This window comes from Seriola lalandi, unplaced genomic scaffold, assembly GCF_002814215.2.
Source record: "Seriola lalandi dorsalis isolate HSWRI2012SDOR001 ecotype SW California unplaced genomic scaffold, Sedor1 jcf7180002054606, whole genome shotgun sequence".
NCBI lineage: Eukaryota > Metazoa > Chordata > Actinopteri > Carangiformes > Carangidae > Seriola > Seriola lalandi.
The window spans coordinates 429,040-449,935 of NW_019525159.1; the positions used below are offsets into that span (position 1 = coordinate 429,040).

Sequence of the window (20,896 nt, forward strand, 5' to 3'; positions counted from 1 at the left end):
CACAAAAGGAAGGGCAGGGAGACGGAGGGAGGGAGTGGGGGGTGGGGTAGTGTGCGTCTGCAGTCACTTCTACGATCCCTCTGACAGACCTTTCCCCCTGACTGATTGCTTCCAGACTACCTTAAAAGCGGCGCAGTCCCCTGCACCGTTTGGGCTCTTGCGTTGCGCTCTTGCTCGGCGCCAGTGGGGGATCCTGGGACAATGCGGGGATGAGCTATTGACTACCCCCATACACACACACACACACACACACACACACACACACACTCCCTTCCGTTCTCCGACCCCCTCACGTCTCATCATCAGCCACCCCCCCCCCTCCTGCCCTGCAGCGACACTGGCTCACCGGCACATTAACATACTGCTGCCTGCACCTCCTCCCCTGGATACTGTCTGTCTGGGGAACGCTGAGGAGACACGCACATACATTTCACAAAAATGCTTATGTATCCCGTATTCATGTTAATGCAGCACAGAGTGACTGAAGGACGCTGGGAGTGTCTGAGGTCTGAGAGGCTGCAGCCACAGATGCTTCTGTTGTTTAAAATTATATTATTTCTGCACAGTTTGGTGTCTTTCATACGGTTCTGGTTTGGGTCTTACAATTCAGTATACATCAGTGCTAATAAATTGAATCTGACAACAGCGCGGCCAGTGTTGTCAAAACATTTTCATTGCCCCTTTTTTTTATTATAGTTTTAGGCCATGTATAACTATAAAAAAGAAATAGCAGGCTAAACTGCCTCACTTAAATGTCTTTATGGCTTTGTCTCTTAGACTGCATGTGATATTGTCAATAGCTCAAAACAAACCCTTGTACCAATCACAATAAATATAGATTTAGAAAAAACAATAATAAAATGGCCACATACTGTTACACAACTACTGTTGGGCAAGAAAGGAAATTGATCCTCGGCTACTGGAAAGGTTCTACTGGATAAATACTGGGTGGAAACTGTTGTGTTGATAATTAAGACAGACAAACTGTGTGTGTGTGTGTGTGTGTGTGTGTGTGTGTGTGTGTGTGTGTGTGTGTGTGTGTGTGTGTGTCCCACCTGAAAGCTAAACGTCCAGAGGGCGGCAGCAGCGCGCTCCCATCCCCGTTTCGGACATGCTGAGAATCGGGTTCTTTACCCTAAGTTCTGTCTTGCAGGTACAATTTCACTTCAATGCAAACACAAGTGCTCTCTCTCTGGACTGATTCGCTTGCAGGAGATGACCTTATCTACAGTCCTGTAACCATACCTTGCGAGTAGGCCTACAGTTAAAACCTTAACAGCCATTTGGTTAGCAGGGGTGAATAGGGCCTAAAAGGCTGCACACAGGGCAAAAAGCCCACCGTATTAAAACAAGCAAAACTACTCTGGGTGATTAACATGACAATAACAAAGATGTTTGAGATTTTGAGCGGAAAATTGAAAGTACAACATCAGTTTGACTGATTTCCAGCTCCGTTAATACACACCTCTAACATACATGTCGACTTAATATGAATAAACTGCTAATAAAACACTCATCAAACACATCAGGCAACTGAGGGATAAAGACAAAAGTTGCAAATATTTAGGTTTTTACCTCTTTTTTCTTAATTTTCATGCCATTAAAGCTCACTGAATGAGGTGAATGAGTGGGGAAAAGATGATTTAATAAGACAAACAAATTGCCTAAACTAATTTTTATTCATCACGTTTGCCATTTATTTAACATTCAAAAGTGTAACAGAAATGACTTTCATCGAGAGTTTGTATCTTTTGGCCTCACTGCCATAGTTTCACAACTCCCCTGCTCCCATTCTCAACTTTACACTTTGTCAACTTTTTCTGGGAAAATTTTAACTTTTCTACTTCTTTTTGTGTGTGTATGTGTGTGTGCGTATACGTGTGTGCGTGCCTGTGTGTGTGTGTGTGTGTGTGCGCCGTGGGCTCTGCTTGATCTGTTGTTTGCGCAACACAATCACATTTCTTTTAAGCGACAGGGTGTCTAGACACACACGTGACCGGGCGCGTCAATGCGCACTGGAGACTGGAGACGGAGCAAGGGCACCCAAACCATCCGCCTCATTTACAGACAGAGAGCCTTCTAACCCCCCTCGAAATCACTCGTCGGCTCGCTTTCTTCCACACTCAGACGCGTAAACTTCGTGCGAGATACGAGGTTGGATTATTTTATTTTGAGGGATTCGCCAACTAAAATAGGTTACAAGGCTTCAGTGCGTGGACGTGTAACCCGAGGGTCTCTCTCGCTTTCTCTCTGGCTTTTCAAACGCAACTCAACTCGGGTTAGAGATTCGGTCCTGGATTTGATCCCTGGCTCTTTGGACGAGACTCATTCCTGCCAGCAGACCACATCCTCTGCAGACGAGTGGCATATGTAGACGATAACGGATAAAAAAAAAAAAGAAAAAAAAAAAGAAGCTCCGCAAGCCTGGTGGAGAGAGCCCTACTCTGTGCAGTCGGATCAAGGATTTTGTGGATTAATGCTCTTGAAGACACAGCGGCGAGCTTCGGTTTTCATGGGATAATTGTGATCGCGTTTAGGCTTAATTAGGCCCCAGTTTGTCTCGTTTCCACTACAGCTAATGCGCTCACAAAGATGTTTTGACTGTTTATTAGCTGAAAATCGACACGGAGTGTGTTTTAAAAGGGGTCAGTTCAGATGTGCGCTAGGCTGCACATCACCAAGTGAATAATTGTAACACACTGAGGCTACATGCTTCTGTGTTGTAGCACATTTCCCCTGCCGCTATAGAGGTGTACAGGCTGCTAGACTCAGTTTTATAGCCTAGTCTTAAACGCCCGGGGGTGATGGTTATTTATCCCCAGAGGAAAAGCTGACTGTCCCGTGAACCTCGACTGCTTTTCGGTGATCTAGTCTGCAGGAGAAGGCAAAAGAGACTGGCGTATGCTACAGACTTCCTCTGCTTATCCAGCTCCCAGTTTTTCCACCGTATTTTCTCAGGCTGCTTGTCATTGCCTGGACTCGGATCCCGGAATCTTCATGATTTGCGGACACCATGCTCGTTTTTTAGCCGGGGAACCCTCTTTTCGTCCCGCATGTTTAGGACCAAACGATCGGGGCTCGTCCGGCGACTCTGGAGGAGCCGTGCGCCCGTGGAGGGCGACGGGGAGGCGGATAGAGGAGGGACGCATGGCTCCGGGGGCTGCTGCATGGGCAAAACGACAAAGGTGGCCAAGTCCAACGCCGGGTCGGAGGCTGAATTGAAGGCGTTGACCCACTCGATACTGAAAAAGATCAAAGAGAAACAATTAGAGGTGCTTTTGCAGGCGGTGGAGTCCAAGGGGGGTGCCCGAAGCCCCTGCTTGCTCCTGCCCAGCAAAGTGGACGCCAAAGTGGGTCAACAGTCTTACTCTCTCCCCATGCTGCTCTACAAAGTGTTCAGGTGGCCGGACCTCAGGCATTCCTCGGAGCTGAAGAGGCTGTCTTGCTGTGAATCCTACGGGAAAATCAACCCAGAGCTCGTTTGCTGCAACCCGCACCACATGAGCAGGCTTTGTGAACTCGGTGAGCTGGATTATTTTAATAACCTCATCTTCACAACAAAAGTTCTGAAATTGCGTTTAATTCTCTGGTGGTCGGGCCTCATTTTGAATCAAGTACAAATTCAGACACCGTGACATTATGTCAAAGAATTGGCTCTTAAAAGACTAATTAGCCTAATTCAAATGACATCACCTCTCTTGGCACAGTTGTCTTGAGTTTCCATAAGGTCAAACTTGACCGAAGTGGAAAGCGTGCCAAGTGGTCCTCTTCATCTTTTCGGCACTGTTGTGTCATTAGATTTTAATTTGGCAAGTTACATTAAAATAGTTACATCACAGGTTCCCCTTCCGCTAAATGTCCTTTTTTCTCCTATAATTGTGAGTGTGTTTTTAAATGTTACATGTGTTGATTTCTTAATAGAGATCGGTTAATTAGGCTGCGACCCAACCTTAACAACATGTTGTTGTTTTTTTGGCGCTTTAAAAGGTGCCAAAGCACTTATGAGTTGTTTGTTTCATCTTAAATGAGGATATTTTCAACTTCATCAAAGCCCCGCTTTTCAAACAAACAGCCTTTCTGGCATTTCAACATTTCACAATTGGCATTTCCAAAGTGCAAAGCGACTCAGCCAGGGCTTTACAGTCTTTCCACGCTGAAGTTTCCAGAGCTTGTGTGTGTGTGTGCTTGCTTGGCGTCCTGGGCCAAAAGAGGCCCGTATCTCAGTTTGTCCTAGACGCTGATAGTGGCCCTCCTGGCGCCAGGCGGCCCCCTGTTTATCTGCCTGCCAATGAAAGGCAATAGCCGCCCGGCCGGCCTCACCGCCTGCCTCTCCAGGCTGAGCTGACAGAAACAAACCCCTTTTCCCTGAAGAATGACAACTCTTATCATAAAGTTTAGATCTCTCCCTTGTTTTTCCTTATGCTCTGCTTCTCTTTTTTCCCCACATGCAGAGTCTCCTCCTCCTCCATATTCGCGCTATCCCATGGACTATCTTAAACCACCAGGTGAGCTCAATCTACATTTATAAATACACACATACATATATTTTAGACTGAACCACTATTTTCTACACATCTAAAAAGCCATCTTGTATTCATGAATGCTTATGTGTTGTCTGAAATTATATTGCATATAGTCTTACACACTACCCCTGCAGTGCATTTGTGTGTGTGTGTGTGTGTGTGTGTGTGTGTGTGTGTGTGTGTGTGTAGGAAATGGCTCCATGTTATGTTGTGATTTATGATAGCAGTGGAGTGGCACGCCTGGCTGGCTGGGCAGTTCTAGCATGGCTGGCAGCCAGGGCAAAGCAGCACAAAGTTGAGATACCAGCTATAGACTGACTGGCACGTCACCAGTGGCACATTGTGTGTGTGTGTGTGTGTGTCTGAGAGGGACTTGTGTGCGTGTGTTTGTTTGTGTGTCCATCTATCTATTGTGAATCGCAGGGAGAGAAACAGACAGACAGCGGCGTCTCTGGAGCCAGCCAGCCTTTATCAGCTGAATTAATCAAATGATTAAGGTTGAGGGCTTGTGTGTGTGTGCGCGTGTGTGTGCGTGGTGTGTGTGTCACAGTCCCACATCTCTGTTTGGATGTGTTTTGTTTTAGGGACTAAGGGGGGGCATTTGCGTATGATCTTCCAATTGTTTTGTTTTTTTCTTCTTTTTCGTAACAAGCTATGGTTTAGTTTAATTGTTTTCTCCCTCCACCTGTGCCAGACTCCACATGCTGCTGTGGTTGTCATCCTATTCCCTGGTGCCAGAAAGTGGCATCGGGTTATGTCATCGCCTATTAAGTCGGTTTTGAAGTGTGTTAAATTTCAGGCTATACCCAGAATAGTGCGAGACTGGGGAGGAAGAGGAGGAGATGAGTTCCTTTTTACTCTGTGCAACAGCTTCTTTTCATGTCACAGAAATTGTGACAAAGATATAAATGCATAGACCAACTGTGGGACTGTCAACGCCTCCGTTTTTAAATTTTCTGAATCTCTCTCCCTCACGTAGTTGCTCATTTACCCCTGTCTGGCAGTCTGTCAGTGCAGGAAAAGCTCCGAGTTAAACAATGACCCGTCGGCCCACCAGCCACCTAGTTAGTCAGGAGAAGGAGAAAGTGGCTTTCAGTGAGTGGAAACAATAGGAAGTCATTGCAGCTGCAGCTGTGGTTCTTCAAAGAACCCCCCCCCCCCCCCCCCCCCCCCCTCCCGTCTTTGTCATCTGTATTTACCAGGCTTTAGCGATATTGTTTTACCTGAAAAACATTTCCAAAACCTTAAATGGGAGCAAACATTGATCCAAAAAAATGTTGAGTGAAATTTTCTTTATACTTGACTCGAACTGATCCGATCTGCTGCTGTGACGTCCGTCTCAGGGTAGAGCTAGTGGGTTCATTTGGAGACTTTCCTGTGATGAAAGGAAACAAGAAGGTAAATAGGAAATGCAAGATGGATGCAGACAGCGGAAGTGATTATTCAACCCGTGTTACCGCCCTGTTTCCCAATTCAGAGCAAACTGAAGAAAAAAAAAACAAAAAAACTTACATTGGCGTGACCGTGTGGCGGAATTAAACGTTGCCAACAAGAACAGTACAAGACAAGGAAAATATCATCAGGTCGCTTGTCTCTCTTAAGTAGAGGGTTTCATACGTTTTGTGAATATGTCTTTCTTTAAAATCATGTTTTTCATAATTCAAGTGAAACAGTGCAACAGTCTCGGCCTCACCTGTCAAACTATTTCCTTGTTTGGTTGCATTCAGTCAGTGCAGCTGCAGTTGTGGTTAATCAAAGAGTCCGCCTGTCTGTCTGTCTGTCTGTCTGTATTGGCGAATGGGGCTGAAAGACAACATATATTACCAGGACAATGGGGCAGGCTGGAGGGCACACACGCACACACGCACACTCACATGCACAGAAGACAGATGAGCTTATCATGCAGAAAGACAGGGGTTTTTCCCCACTGCCTCAGGGAGCTGTCAGTCATCAACTCCTTCCCATTACTGCAAGCTATTCCAATTTTCTATACCATTCTTTGCATTTGCTTTGTATAGGGCTGTGTTAAATCATCATGACATTCAGAAAATCTGCATAGTTAACTTTTAGACGGCAATTAAACGCTGTAAAAATCTGCATGAAGCGGAAGAGCGATGTATTTTATGATGATGGGTTTATGACTCCAGTGAGCAGGAAGTGGGGTTATATGTGTCAGGGTGCCTGTCCGCTCCAGCAGCAGCGGTCAATATGAAAGCAGCCCAGACGTAAAACGCTACCTTGTTTCAGCTGTGGGGAATATAAATCACACACTGTTTAGCTCTTTCTCTCTGATGCCCCCTCAGCCCTGTGGTCAGCTGTGAACTGGCTGCTGGCAACCAATGAAAGCGAGGCAGGCTGGGCTATGCCCGTGCATCTCGTTACTGCGACCGCAGCAGCACGGGCCGCGTCCGGATGGGGCAGGGTGGCGGGGAGTAGGACTCGCAGTGAAACCGCTCTGGTCGCTGTTAATTAATTACTTCATTGCTCCTGCAGCTATGCTCGGTCAAACAGGAGGCCAATGAGACGATCTGTTTGCTAGAGAGAGGACGTATTCAACAGAAGCACCTCCCTCCTCCTCCTCCTCAGCATATGTGGATTTCTGAACCCCCGCATGCTGTGTGGCGGGAATCATCTTTTATTTCTTCAGTTTCTTCAGCATTTTTTAGGGTTGAATGCAACAGTTATGTGTATGTTCCTTTTACAATATAACGACCAGACAAACTGCACTTTAGAGTCATAATCCAGTCGGAGAGGAGGTGACCACCACCACACGCTGTGGTTCAATGGATGCTAGGTGTAGGGAAGCGTTGACGTGCGGCAAAAGGAATGTATCATTAGTGAATACCAAGCTTCCAGCAGCAGCAGCTCTGCAGCAGAGCTAGCCTTCTCCCAGCGCCGTGTTGCTCCACTCCGTTTTGTTAAAGCCCCATTCAGGTGTCATGTTGAAACTAGTCGACATTACAAGTCTTAGTGGGAGTTAAGTATTCAAATGCAAAGAGAGGGCGAGAGAGAATGACTAGTTTTTCTCTCATGTTTGCCTGCTAGTGCGCCGTTAAGAAAATCTATGGTGAGCTGCTTCCAAGGCCGTTTCAAAGCTCTGTGTGCCTCATTGTTTTTGCTAGTATGGAGTGTCTCCTGCTGAAATTTTGAATTCCAACTTTTTTTTTAGGTACAGCGATTTCTGATTTGGCTTGTAGGCATCAAATTTTATGTGTATTTTTCAGCTCTTTCTCACAGAGTTGAATTTGAATGGCCATTAGAGGACACCCAGAACACAAAGTGTTGTACTTACAGTTTTCAAGTATTCGATTTGTGTTTGGTTATTGAGCAGGGATCAGTCTCCAGCCCAAACTCTCGCCTCAGTCATTAGCAAAGAGAATACAGCCCTTTCCAGATCAGCAGCTCGTCTATGCAGAGATGTGGGGCTAACGTTCCTCCTGAAGCAGTGGATTATGGGGGATTATCAGGGGTGTAAGAAACTCTCCACTGTAAGTCTTCTGTGTATGTGTGTGTGTGTGTGAGTGTGAGCTTCGTCTACAGCGTCTTCATTAGGCATTGATTTCACTGGAGTGATTGACGGCCTCACAGCTGCTGCTTTGCCTTCTCTCCTCACACACACACAGGCATTCGCACACAGGAACACACACACACAGACACACAGACACAGACACACAGTACTAATTCAAACTCTCCCTCGCTCTCTCTCTCCATTAGATTCTCCAGACTCTGGACCTTCATCCAGTGATACTGGGGGAACGACATACTCGGCCCCTGTGGGGCTTTCAGGTAAATATCCCTACCAATACGCTTCCTATTTAAACAACCAATTGTCTACTGTTCATCTCCTTTACCAGCCATATTATTTTCCTCTTCTGTTTTCTTTTCCTTGTCCTGTGCATTCCTCCCAACATGCACACCCATCTCCCCTCCGTACTTGTGATGAGGCAGTGATTGTGGGGGCCCCTGCTTCCCCTCTGTAATAAAAAAAGCCAGTGAAGGAGGGTGGTGTATTTCTCCCACATTCACATAAATTCCTCCCTCCTGGCTCTTTGAACAACGCTCCTCTCTTCTCCTCTTCCTCTCCCGATTCCCTCTCATCCCTTTCCGTGTTATGTTGTAATGGAAGACAAACACGCTCAACCGTTGTTTGGAGAAGAATATGCTCTGTGCGTGCGGTATTGTGGGGAGAAAAAGCGGCTTCAACTGACATGCGAGTGTTTGTTTGGGTGTGTTTGTGCGTACAGGGGACGTCTTTGTAGACAGTTAACTCTCCTCTGGGCTCTCTGTGTGGATAAGAACGAGACACAGGCGCCTTTCTTTCTTCCATCTCTCATGCAGGACGTGTTTCGGGCTTCCTCAGCTTTTCTCCCATAATCCCCTTTGGCAGCGTTGCCTTCCTTACCCAGCACCCTGTCCGCAGGCTAAAGAGCAAGATGGTGTCCGCGAGTGCGAGAGTTTGCTCTCCACTGCTTGAGATTGCTTGGTGCTGTTCTCTGCTTTCCTTTGCCTCAGATGGTTCTCATTACTGGGCCTTTAAAGCCTGTTTTATGTCAGTTGGTGTTCACTGCCCATTTTTCCCCCTCCTTTGTTTGGTGGTAGGGGGATGGAGGGGTTAGCCTGCCTGCCTGCGTGTGTGTGTGTGTGTGTGTGTGTGTGTGTGTGTGTGTGTGTGTGTGTGTGTGTGTGTGTGTCCTTAGATGGGAGAAGAGATTGGAGCAGTGCTAAACAGAACAGAGGAACCAAAAATCAACCTCTCCTCCTCCTCCTCCTCCTCCTCCAGACCCCCAGATGGACATTAAAGTCCTCCCTGTGTGCATTAAGTAAAGACACATTTTAGACCCAGTTCAAACTGTGAAACCCAAGAACTGGTGTCTTAACAGGCGCCCCCATGCTCCCTCCCTTACTCCTTCCCTCCCTCAGTTAAGCGTACATGCTGCCCCTCCTCCTCCTCCTCCCCTGTTTTCCTTCCTGGCGAGGATGACATGGCAGCGGCGGCCAGCGCTCCAGTGAATGGGCCCCCTCTGTAAAAGCAGTAGAGGTAGAAAGGCTGGGGCGGGATGGCCGAAGCGCTCTGCCCTCATGATTTCCCTGGCAAGCCAAGGAAAAAAAAAATGTGGCTTGATTCCTCCTTTCCCCTTCCTCACAATCCCTCCCTCCCTGCTTCCCTCCTTTGCTCCCTCCCTCTGGGGCCCTGACAAAAGAAACATGGCTCTCCCAGAGGCCCGCCGCTGACCTTCTAATTCACTCACTCTGCCCTTTTTATGTTCTTCTCCAGACATATTTACAGAGAGGAAGAAGGAAGACAGAGGAGGGTGGCGTTGAGGGAAGGAGGGTGGCAAAGACTTGCAGTCAGCGAGAGTTACACTGTTAGGTCTTTTTGCATTATAGTGGAATAATTCAGTGCTTGTCGACTTTCAGAAAAAGTGTATTGGTAGAGCAGCTGAGGCCCTGCTTTGGAGTCAGACCTTAGCAAGAGCAAAAAGGCACAAAGAAGAAAATCCCCTATCATCTAGAAAACATAGTTAAGACAGAACTGATGATATGAGGTTAAAGAAAACATCCTTCTCTCCATCTCGGAAAGCTGAGGCCATCCAGGCTGGAAGGAGTTAAATGAGCTGCGACAGCGACAAGCGCAAATGCAAACTAGGCTGCCTGCCAGGCTACCAGCTCCAAAGCTCCTCTCGCTGGCTCACGTCATCAGCTTGGAACAGAGCGGAGCAGAGAGCATTGGAGAGGAGAGGAGGGTCGATGGCCGGAGGCCTGGAGCTGGGTGTCGGGGTTCTGATCTCGGTTTGAGCTGGGGTGAGGGCTTAGCTCAGGGGTTTAGGTTCACCCAGGAAATGAAGAGAAAGATCAAGAGAGAGATCTGGAAATGGGAGCTCAGGTCGGGGTTAGGAGGACGCTGGATTTGTTGGTTGGGGATCTGTGTTAAGTAATATTTAAACTTGTTAGTGACATCCTTAAGTCGTCAAGTATATGAGCAGCTCAGGTAACGGTATCTGGTCCTGATACTGAAACAATAGTTTGACAAATGTACATTTATTGAAAAAAAAAAAAAAAAAGAATCCAAATGTTCTCGAATGTTGTCTAAATACAAGCAGCTGTACAAAAACTTTCCATTATTCAAAATTGGCCAAATTCTGAACCGAGTCTGGAACTACCTGGTCAAAGAGCAAGTAAACAGGATTATGAACCTGACCAGACACTCCATGCAAGTTTTCTGCTCTTCATAGTTTTGATATTTGGTCACTTGGACAGATTTAGTTAAAGGAAGCACTGAGGATCAATGCCCAGCTTTAGTGTGTTACATATATTCATTAACTCCTCTTAAGAGGTGAGTTATAGACGTCTGTTTGTGCCATGCTCTTATTGGATGTGTAGCATTGATGTGTGTGTGTGTGTGTGCGTACGCGTGTGTGTTGGTGGCATGCCTGCTGGTGCCATCAGGGACTGACCCAGAGTGCCTGTGTGTAAGAGGATCCATTCGGGCAGTGGTGACACCCACACACACAAACACACACACACACACACACACACACACACACACACCAATACATACACACAGATAGAGTGACCTGGTGCGAGCCCTGGCGCACGGCCGACTGTCACACAGGCGCTTCCTCCCACTGCAGGTTAAATTTAGGCTGAGTTGTATTCTTATACCACCAGCCAGTCACCTCACTCGACAGACAGTCGGCCAGCCCATCAGTCAGTCAATTAGTCATCCAGTGAATCGGCTGGAGGTATAACCTTCATCAGGGGCTCTGACAGAGATTAAATTTAGTCCTGGCATCTCGCTTCATTAAATCAAGCTAGTTCTGCTGTCATATGGAATGGCCTCGCAGAAACAGCCCATTTTTGGTCCAAGCCCAGTGAGAGAAAAGGCCTGTCTGTTGTTTTGAATTTGTTTATTACCAATGTAATACCTAAGACACTATCTTAGATTTTTTTTTTTTTTTTGGAAAGCAGTCTACAGCTCATCTCAGAACAGAGCACTCTCAGTCCCTCTCTCTCTCTCTCTCTCTCTCTCTCTCTCTCTCTCTCTCTCTCTCTCTCTCTCTCTCTCGGCATTCCTGCCTTGTTTGGGTTAGCAGGGAAAGGAAAGGGCTGCGCAGGATATGACCTCATGTCTTTGAGGAAAAGGCGAGCGGACAGGGAGGCTGCCGAGGCCTCATCTTGACGGAAAACAAACACTGGAGTGCACCAACCAGAAAGAAGGGAGGGAGTAAAATAAGAAAGAGAGAAAGAAACTGAACATTTGTTGTACTTCTAGACGGATATAAATGTATATATCGACTGTTACAGCCAGGTGACGCGCTACGGAGATGTTCTTAAGAGAAAACGAACACCATAAAACTGTCTCTATTTTGGTTGAATCTCGATTTTCTTTTTGTTATTTTTTTTTCCCTTGCTTGAATAGTAAGAGGAAAAAATGAAGAGGGAGAGAAGATGGCGGCTTTGGGTGGAGGGAGAGATGGCCGGCAGCTCTGCTCTGTTCTCTGTAATTTGGAGGCTGCGTGTTAGCCAGCGAGTTGAGCAGAGCAGAGCCGGGCCGCTCCGTGCCGGGCCAGGATCTCTCATTACTCCCCACTTGCTCTCCTTGCGCGGCAGCCAAGCCGCCTCTTGGCAAGGGACTTAATTTTGGTTTTGGCCGTCCTCTGTTCCCCACCCTGTGTCATTATGCTGCACAAATCGAAAAAACAGCACGTGGAGACAGTGGAGGATGGAGAGAGGGAAAAAGAGAGGAGAGGATAGGGGAAAGCATGCCTAGCTTTTCTGAAGATTTTTCTTCAGATGCTTAATGCCATCTTGTTCTTAGCGTAGCATCAAGATAACATTTACAGTTGAAAACATTTGCCTACCTTAGCATAGCCCGTTGATTGGAAGGTGGGCTATGCAGATTTGGCACCGAGCCAGAGCTGGAGCGAAGCCCAGAACAAGATGAACAATGTTTTGGTTTGCAGTCACTCTGTGGAAGTGGATTTTGACATTACCTCAATGTATGAAGATATAAAAGAGAGAAAGAGTGTGTGTGTGCGCGCGAAGGCGAACGAGGAAGGGAGGGACAACCCCACACATCCCACACACCCCCACCCCTCTTCAGCAGGATAAAGATGAAAATGGAAATAAGTGGAGACACATTCCTGTAAACCTGTGTGTGCGTGTGTGTGTATATGTGTGGGTGTGTGTGTGTCAGATATCTAGTGTGACACACATGGCGGCTGTCTCCACCCTCCTTCCTGCTCATTCATGTAGTCACTTTGTCTTTGGTGTATGAGGGGTGTGCGTGTGTCTTTTTATCTCAGCTCTGTCAGTAGGTACATCTCTATCACAGACCATAGCGCTGGCATAACCACACACACACACACACACACGCACGCATTCACGGACATCTAGCATCTAGAGGATAATAATTATTAATAACAGAGGAACAGCACAACAAAGGCTGAGACCGCACACAACTGGCTCTGCTGGTTGTCTCCCTGTCTGTTTGCGGTGCCTGTATTATTTAGTTCCCACGGTGTCTCAGTGCCACAACAATGTGGGTGATTGTTTCACTTGTCTGTCCATCTGCCCATAGCACTGTGTGTGTGTGTGTGTGTGTGTGTGTGTGCGTGGCTTTGAGATGCAGAACCTGCGGGTGATCTTCTGACTTGTGTGTTTGCAAAAGTGAGATGATGACATCATTACGGCCAGCCTGGCACCCTGTATCCAACTAGCTAGTGTTTATTTGTCCTGTCACCTTGGGAAATCTGGGCTGCAGCGGATGGTGTGTGTGCGGGGGTCAGCACGATGAAGTGTTTGAATAATAACTCTGCAGGAGAAGGAGGGAGGTGCTACAGGGATACAGAATGTCCAAAAAGTTTTGTGATGAGAAGGATGCAAATGGAAGATTCACCCCAAATTAATTATGATACCTTCTTCCATTTTATCTCCGACTGAGGAAAAACACCATTCCTGAGGGACATCGAGACATGTGGATCGTGTAATTATAGCAGAAACTTCCACTCAGAGAAAATTATACTGTAGATGGACACATTACGAAAACATGCGCCATTTCTCCTCCTTATCTTCTCCCGGTCGTGGCCGGATGGTTCATGTTAGAGATGGCGTGTCTGCAACTCATTCTCTCTATCTGTGTTTCTGCAAGGAGTCAGATCTGTAGATAGCGAAACTGTGCCACTCCCCTGTGTGGTTTTCCTGCCATCAGGGCTTATTTTGGTTTCTTGAAAAGGAAGAAGGACTTAACATCTTCTTACATAGCCTGCCATTCTAAAGAGGCACTTCCTGTGTCACCTACTAAACCCACTACCATCAATCTGTCTGTTTATTTATCTACTGGGGCTGAACGATATGTCATTTCCTCTTCAAACTAGTTGTCTTGCAAAAGTTGTATTTTAATAGGGAAAATCAGGCACAGCCAGCACACATTTGCTGCTTCATAAAATGAATGAAAACTTTTTCTGCCTTGTGACCGAACCTTAAGGGAAACTGCACCGATTTTACGCATCAAAGTCTGTTTACAGGTTCACATACTAGTGCATATGTGAAAAAAGTTGCATAAAACCTTTTGTGGCCCCAGAGGGAGGTGCATGAACATTACTTGAGGCAATGTCAGTTGGGGCTGAAGATAAGAAAAAAACCCATTTTTTTTCTTCTTCCTTTTTTTAAGTTAGAAAGTGAGGTAACCAGACCTCTGTAGCCCACTCCTCATCTCTGCTTGAAGCTAGCAGCTCGAGGCTACACTAGCCGCTACTAGCATAAACTTTGCTTAAATTTGCAAGGCTGTGGAGTTGTATTGATGTGAGACAAGGACAGTCTTCACTGGCTAACCTTTTCTTTCTGAAGGGGTCACCTGTCATTGAATTTCTTGCCGCAAATGACAGTGAAGTGAAGACAATAAACCTGCTGTTGAGGACTCTAACTTGCATTAACTCAAAATATCAATGAGACCAAATATTTTTGTGAGAAATGCACAGGCTTTCATTACAGTCACAATCACACACATACTCAGGAGGTTGAGTATATACGGCATGGCAGAGGGAACAAAAGGAATGCCTCCAGGGTGACCCTTGACCTTTGGAATAGACTTTCCCCGGCTCGAGAGAGGGTGTTGACTTAGAAAATAAGGCACCGTGAAGAGTCCTTCCTTCCCCCCTTGAGCTGTTTCCTTCACGTCTTCCTCATTCCTCTCTTCAGCTGCCTTGTGTGTGTCTGACGACAGGGTCATTACACGTCTGAGCTGAGAGAGGCACACACAGAGAGAGAGAGAGAGAGAGCTCTCAGGGATCGATACAAGACAGTTCTCAGGAGCCTACTCACTATTTACTGATGTTGATAGTGTTGTGTCCGGGCCTGAAGGTTGAAAATTGTGTGTGTGTTCATGAGCGTGTAGGCGTGCTACTCTGTGACTGTGTTGACTTCTAAGAATAGTAGCGACCTGGTGTGTGTGTGTGTGTGTGTGTGTGTGTGTGTGTGTGTGTGTGTGGAGTCAGACAGTGGTAATGATTAACCTTTCCAGACTGCGTTTCTGGCCCTGAGAGAAGCACCAAGTCTCTCATTGCCCCTCCCCCACCTTTCAGCCGTCCCTCCTCCCTTCAACCAAGTCCAATTGTCTCAGCTAGCGTGGCGTCCACTCTTAAAAACCGTAGGTACATTAAAAATCCACAGGGGAGCTAGCAGTGTGTGTGTCTATTTGCCAAATATTCCCTCCTTTTGCTATGGTTTAAATGGTTTGCACGCATTTATTTACGTTGACGGATTTCTTTGAAGCGTGGCCTGAGACCCCCTCCCTTCCACGCAGACCATAATCTGATCATCCATTAAATGTCTAAAAAACATGGGTGCAATATGCTGTTTTTGTTTGTACAGTGTTGCTAATGGCTAACATCCACATTAGCTCTCGCCAGCTGCTTCTCGCAATTTCTTACATTGCAAAAAAAAAAAAAAAAAAGGCCTGTTATCATTATTATCATCCACGATCACATGATGCACTCCACACCAGTCTGCTCCAGTATCTCTGCAATGATCTATCAACATTTTATCTCTCCTTCTCGGATGGGGGTTATGTGTAGACCCCATGGGACAGGCCAGAGTGGGACAGACCAGCAGCAGGCGACTGACAGAGGCAGAGCAGAGCAGAAAGGGCCGGGCTGACAGATGGCCTCAGGCTGCCAGCTATCCAGCTTATCTCCAGTGAGGAGAAGCCTGAGACACATGGGCTGAAAGGCCGCAGAGCAGATGAGCAGGTGGGGCGGCAGACAGATAGACGGACTAATGCTTCGATAGGCAGACATCCAGAAAGCAGACAGACACACAGACAGATGTACAGACAGAGACTACAGACAGCCCTCTAAGTGTTCAGTGGCCGGAGCTGATGGAAAAGCGCCGCTCCAAGGACAGACTGACTCGGCGCAGACAGTCTGACGACACTGTCTGACACACACGCATACACCTATGCGAGAAGCACCTGAAATAGTGTCAGACTGTAATATGAGGAGCTTAAGCAGCAGACACCTCGCACGCACATACAGAGACACACACAAGCACACGATGTGTTAAAAATTAAAATTCAGTTAAATGAGCCTTGCACTTGGAACAAGGTGTGTTGATACGGGGCCACTCACATTAGTGTGTGTGTTTATATGTGCGTGTGTGGTTCTGTGTTGGGCAGCATTACTCATGAGGTGTAAGCTCATCTGCTGTCAGGACAAGCTGTGAACATACTCTTCACAGGGCTGCGCCCCGCAGATGGTGGAGTCTGCCTGTCTCGCTGTCTCTCTGCTGATGTACTGAACAGAAAAAAGTTTGGTTTTGTTTACCTGTGAGGTTAGTCTGAGCTGGACAGAATCCTGCAGATAGATTTATTTTTGTCATTGTCTCGATGGACTCCCCCTCAGATTAGTTTTCAGTCAGTTTTTTTATCCAATTGCGGAGGAATGGGAAGAATTCAGGGTAGCTGCTGTCACGCTCGGATTGAAATACTCTATTTTTTTTTACTCCTCTTTAGTTCATTTACAGCTGTAGTTACATTATAAATTCAGAAATTGGTTAAAATTAGCTTCACCTCAAACAGCTTAATGTTAAAGGGGCAGTCCACCTACATGAGGAGGGCTTCTCATCCAGTCGTATGATGTCCTCTATGGCTCTGGAGGAAGTCTGAGAAAATAACCCCCTGATGATGTCATAGTGTTGTCATCAGATATATGCTCCTGGAGATTTTAAATGTACAACAGAAGGTCTGTGTGAAATGGATTTTGGAAGACGTTGACATTTGCCAGTCAGGGAGGGTCTTGCAGAATAGGGTAAATGCAGGATCCAGTGTTTTCTGGAGCTTGACTGTTACTAGGAACTAAAAGTCAGATTATCTTGGATGATTATTGTTCGTCACCATCCTTTTTTCATCTGTCTTTGGCAAGATGGCGCTTGTAACATAGTATTTCTACACTGTGGTGTTGCAACTCTTACTTGAGGGAAGTGTCTGAATACTTTTAACATCACTGCTTTACTAGTTGACCCTTTCTACTGCCCATCATATGTTCCTCTGTTGTTTTTCTGTCTCTCCTCAACCCTTTGCTTTTATCCTTCCCTCTCTTTTCCCTGCTCTGTGGTTCTCACTTACCCACAGTCAGAGGTTCTGAGAGGAGGAGAAGAGAGGAGAGGCGGCGAGGGAGGGGAAGCGGGGCAGTTAGTGTAGTCCTGAATAGCAGGGTGTTTTCAGGCTGCAATGACAGGCTCAGACAGGCAGCCGCTCTAATGACCTCTGACGCCAGGCCCTGTCTCTCTCAGCAATAACAAACACACACACAGGGCCCCACAGGTGAGCTCCACCAGCAGGCTCTCTGTCAGCTGTTAAGAAAGTCCAACGCGTGCCTGTTCTTATCAACCCTGAGTGTTTCTGTACATACATGTAAAGCAGTCCTGAGAGCAAAGCCCTGGCCAGAATCGGACTCTGTTTGACATCAGCCTGAGATACAAAAAGACGCTTTCTGTCTCTAATCTCAAACATAGATGCTTTTTTTTTTCCCCGTGCATTTGGTTGAGGGTAGATAGCTGGGTACTTAGTTTCCCCCAGCACCTCATGAGGACAGATTTACGATAAACTCCCCGAGGCTCGGCTCTGACCAACTTCAAAGAACACAGCCCCTCTTGTTTTACGGAAGGCATGCTTTCAGTACCCCCCCCCCCCCTCTCTGTTTCTGTCTCTCTTCTCCTAGTGTTGTCTTTTTCTTCCCTTTTTTCCTCCTTCTCCCTGCGTCTAATGAAGGCTAATGACAGGCCGCGGTGAGTCCGCTCGGGCTGACAGAGATCCTGCCGCATTAACGTTGCAGTTTGTCTCAGACGGGACCTTCCAAATTACCGGTTACACTCACAGCTACCGCAGGATGAAACGAGGAAAGGAGGGGGGCTGGGGGGGGGGGTTGTAGGTTGGGGTCGGATGGGAAGGATGGGGGCAACTGAAATGGCTCTGAGAGGGGCTCTGTTCATTTTTTTTCCCTCACATATATTCCCCCTCTTCAAACTTTCTTAACCCTTGAATGTGTCTTTCATCGAGGCTGGATTTGAGTGTGCGTGTGCGTGTGTGTGTGTGTGTGTGTGGGTGGGTGTTGAGACGGAGAGGAGAGGAAGTATGAAAGATTACTGAGCAGTTGATAGAAGTTGCAGCAATTAGGTGATGACCTTAAAAGCACAAGAGACGCTTAAAAATCAGGAGAGGAAGCAAAGTTGCAAAAGTAACAGTCAAAATATGTGAAAAGCATTCCTTCTCTTCCCCACCCCGCCCCCTCTTTCTTTCCTCTCGCACTCTCTCTGTCTCCCTCTATTTCCCTTGCGCCTGACTGGCTCCTACTTTTCTAGCTGGGAGTAGCTGGGAGCCAGATTTCTGTGGAATAGAGATATGAAGGGGGGAGAGGGACGGCGCAGGAGGCACACTAAAGGGAGACAGGAGAGGGAGGAGGTGAGGTGGGGGGTGGAAACTGGAGCATGGCCAATGCTACACTTCTTTTACGCTCAGGGGAAACTTTAGACTGGAGAGGCCTAGCTTGTCAACGATTCAGACACCAGGGTTTGAGAGTTAACGGCCTGCCTCGCTCGGCAGCTAAACACCATGTGCTCGACCATAGACAGCGGATGGTTTATGTGTCCATGTGAAAGTCCCTCGTCTTGTTGCTGTTGCTCGGTAACTGCGGCCCCGACTTTGTGAGACACAAATTCAAAGATGGTCTCTAATTTCTTCCAGCGGGGTGAAGCATGTTGCTGTCGAGAGATGATCGGGACGGTCGGTTGACGTCAGTACATTGTTGGCCGCGCTGCTACAAAAATACAGTGAGCCAGACAGAAGATAAGCATTTAATGCCTAGACAAATATTGTACTGCGTGTGGACACTTGCCTGCCAGTGTCTCTGAGTTGCTTCTCTTGTCTGAAGTCCAGGAATTCCAACATGGTTTTCCTGTATGGCAGAAATTGAGGATGACGGTTTAGCTTTGGCTCTCGACTAAAGCACATTCTCCATTTCCCAAAACGGGGATAAGGAAGAAGTTGTAGAGAAGCAGCAATGTTTGAGTAATTTCATAATAGTTTAGAAAGATATTTCTGCTCAGATGTCCCTCATCACTGCCTCCTGCACTGATCCCCACCCTGTACTCTCTTTCTTTACTTTATGGTCTGATGTTTCAGTGTCATCATGTCGTTCCTGTGTGCCTTCCCAAAGGTCTAACCATCTCCTTCTTTCTCTGTTTCCTCCTTCAGATTCCCTGGCGTTGCAGGAGTCTGGAGAGCGGGCCCATTGGTGCGTGGTGGCATACTGGGAGGAGAAGACACGCGTCGGGCGCCTCTACTCAGTCCAGGAGCCTTCTCTGGACATCTTCTATGATCTACCTCAGGGGAACGGCTTCTGCCTGGGCCAGCTCTGCTCCGACAACAAGTCCCAGCTGGTGCAGATGGTGCGGGCCAAGATCGGCTATGGCATCCAGCTGACGCGTGAGCCAGACGGGGTGTGGGTCTACAACCGCAGCTGCTACCCCATCTTCATTAAGTCGGCCACACTGGACAACCCGGACTCGCGCACGCTGCTGGTGCACAAGGTGTTCCCCGGTTTCTCCATTAAAGCTTTTGACTATGACAAGGCCGGCAGCCTGCAGAGGCCGAACGACCACGAGTTCACTCAGCAGCCTCGCACAGGCTTCACGGTGCAGATAAGCTTTGTGAAAGGCTGGGGACAGTGCTACACCAGACAGTTCATCAGTAGCTGCCCGTGCTGGTTGGAAGTCATTTTCAACACCCGATAGCAGCAGCCTTCCTCTTCTTCACCCTCCTGGCCTCTTCTGCCCCCTCACGAACAGACTACACCCACTGTCCTTTTTTGTTCCAGAGGTTCAAAGAGAGAAAAAAAAAAGTTTTAAAAGAAGAAGAAAGTATAAAATTCTGACGGACTTTGTTTAATAAATGACGAAGATTTAATTAAATAAAATAAGAAGCGAAAATGTATTTTATGTTATATATAAATATATTATTAATTGTAAATATGAAGACGTTTTATATGCATCATTATTTATGTATTGTGCAATGTGTTGATGAGAAAAAGAAAATAAGATGCACTTTGCTTAATATAAATGCAAAACAAAGAAATGCCAAAATAAAAAAAAAAGTACAAATAACATTCTTTGTTCAATCTATGTTTTACCTATTTGGTTTGTGGTGGTTTCATTCAGTTTTATATGGAGTTTTTTTCTGTTTGTTTGTTTCGCTCATAATCCAAAATTGGATTATTTGAATGGATCCACATGTCAATTCTCTAAAACCCTTTTTAATGTAGTCTTGGTGAAGAACGTTGTCTCTTCATTATAAGCCAAGTCAACATAAGTCAACAGAGGCTCCACTTTATGTCACAGAAGGACTTAAATGTCATGTCGTGGATCGTAAAAGCATTTCCCTGTGAGACAACATGAGTCAGACTGTGACAGAGTCATAACTCACTGTCTCTGCTCTTACAGGCTCATTATGCCTTTTTTCAAATTGTCTGCTTTTCCTGAGTTATTTTGGGATGAATGTCCCTCTTCCTCTCTGTCATTAATCGACTGACATCACAGCCGGGAAGCAGTAATGACAAATTTCAGGAACCAATAAAGTCAACAGAGGATCCAGCTTCCTGGAGGAGCTTCCTCATTTTAATGGCTGATAAAAGAAAAGGCATGTAATGTATCAAACAATCGCACAAAGAATTCGGTGCCACACCTGCGGGAATGAACACACGTACTGGAAGATTACAACTTCACTCAGACATCTTAGATATCAGAGGATTGGACTGAGTATGCGATTAGAGATGAAGGCCTATTTATGACCCACTGTATTTCTAAAAACCAGACAAAACAAA

The 20,896-nt window shown here is 46.6% G+C and overlaps 1 protein-coding gene across 1 annotated transcript; it reads left to right on the forward strand.

The window, feature by feature from the left end:
- The first annotated feature begins 2,007 nt into the window (after positions 1 to 2,007).
- On the forward strand, positions 2,008 to 20,180 carry smad7 (SMAD family member 7). Its single transcript, XM_023419579.2, has 4 exons — positions 2,008 to 3,522; positions 4,452 to 4,505; positions 8,238 to 8,309; positions 19,273 to 20,180. The coding sequence occupies exons 1-4, from the start codon at positions 3,054 to 3,056 to the stop codon at positions 19,809 to 19,811; spliced, it is 1,134 nt and encodes a 377-aa protein (XP_023275347.1). The 5' UTR covers positions 2,008 to 3,053; the 3' UTR covers positions 19,812 to 20,180.
- Positions 20,181 to 20,896: the final 716 nt, after the last annotated feature.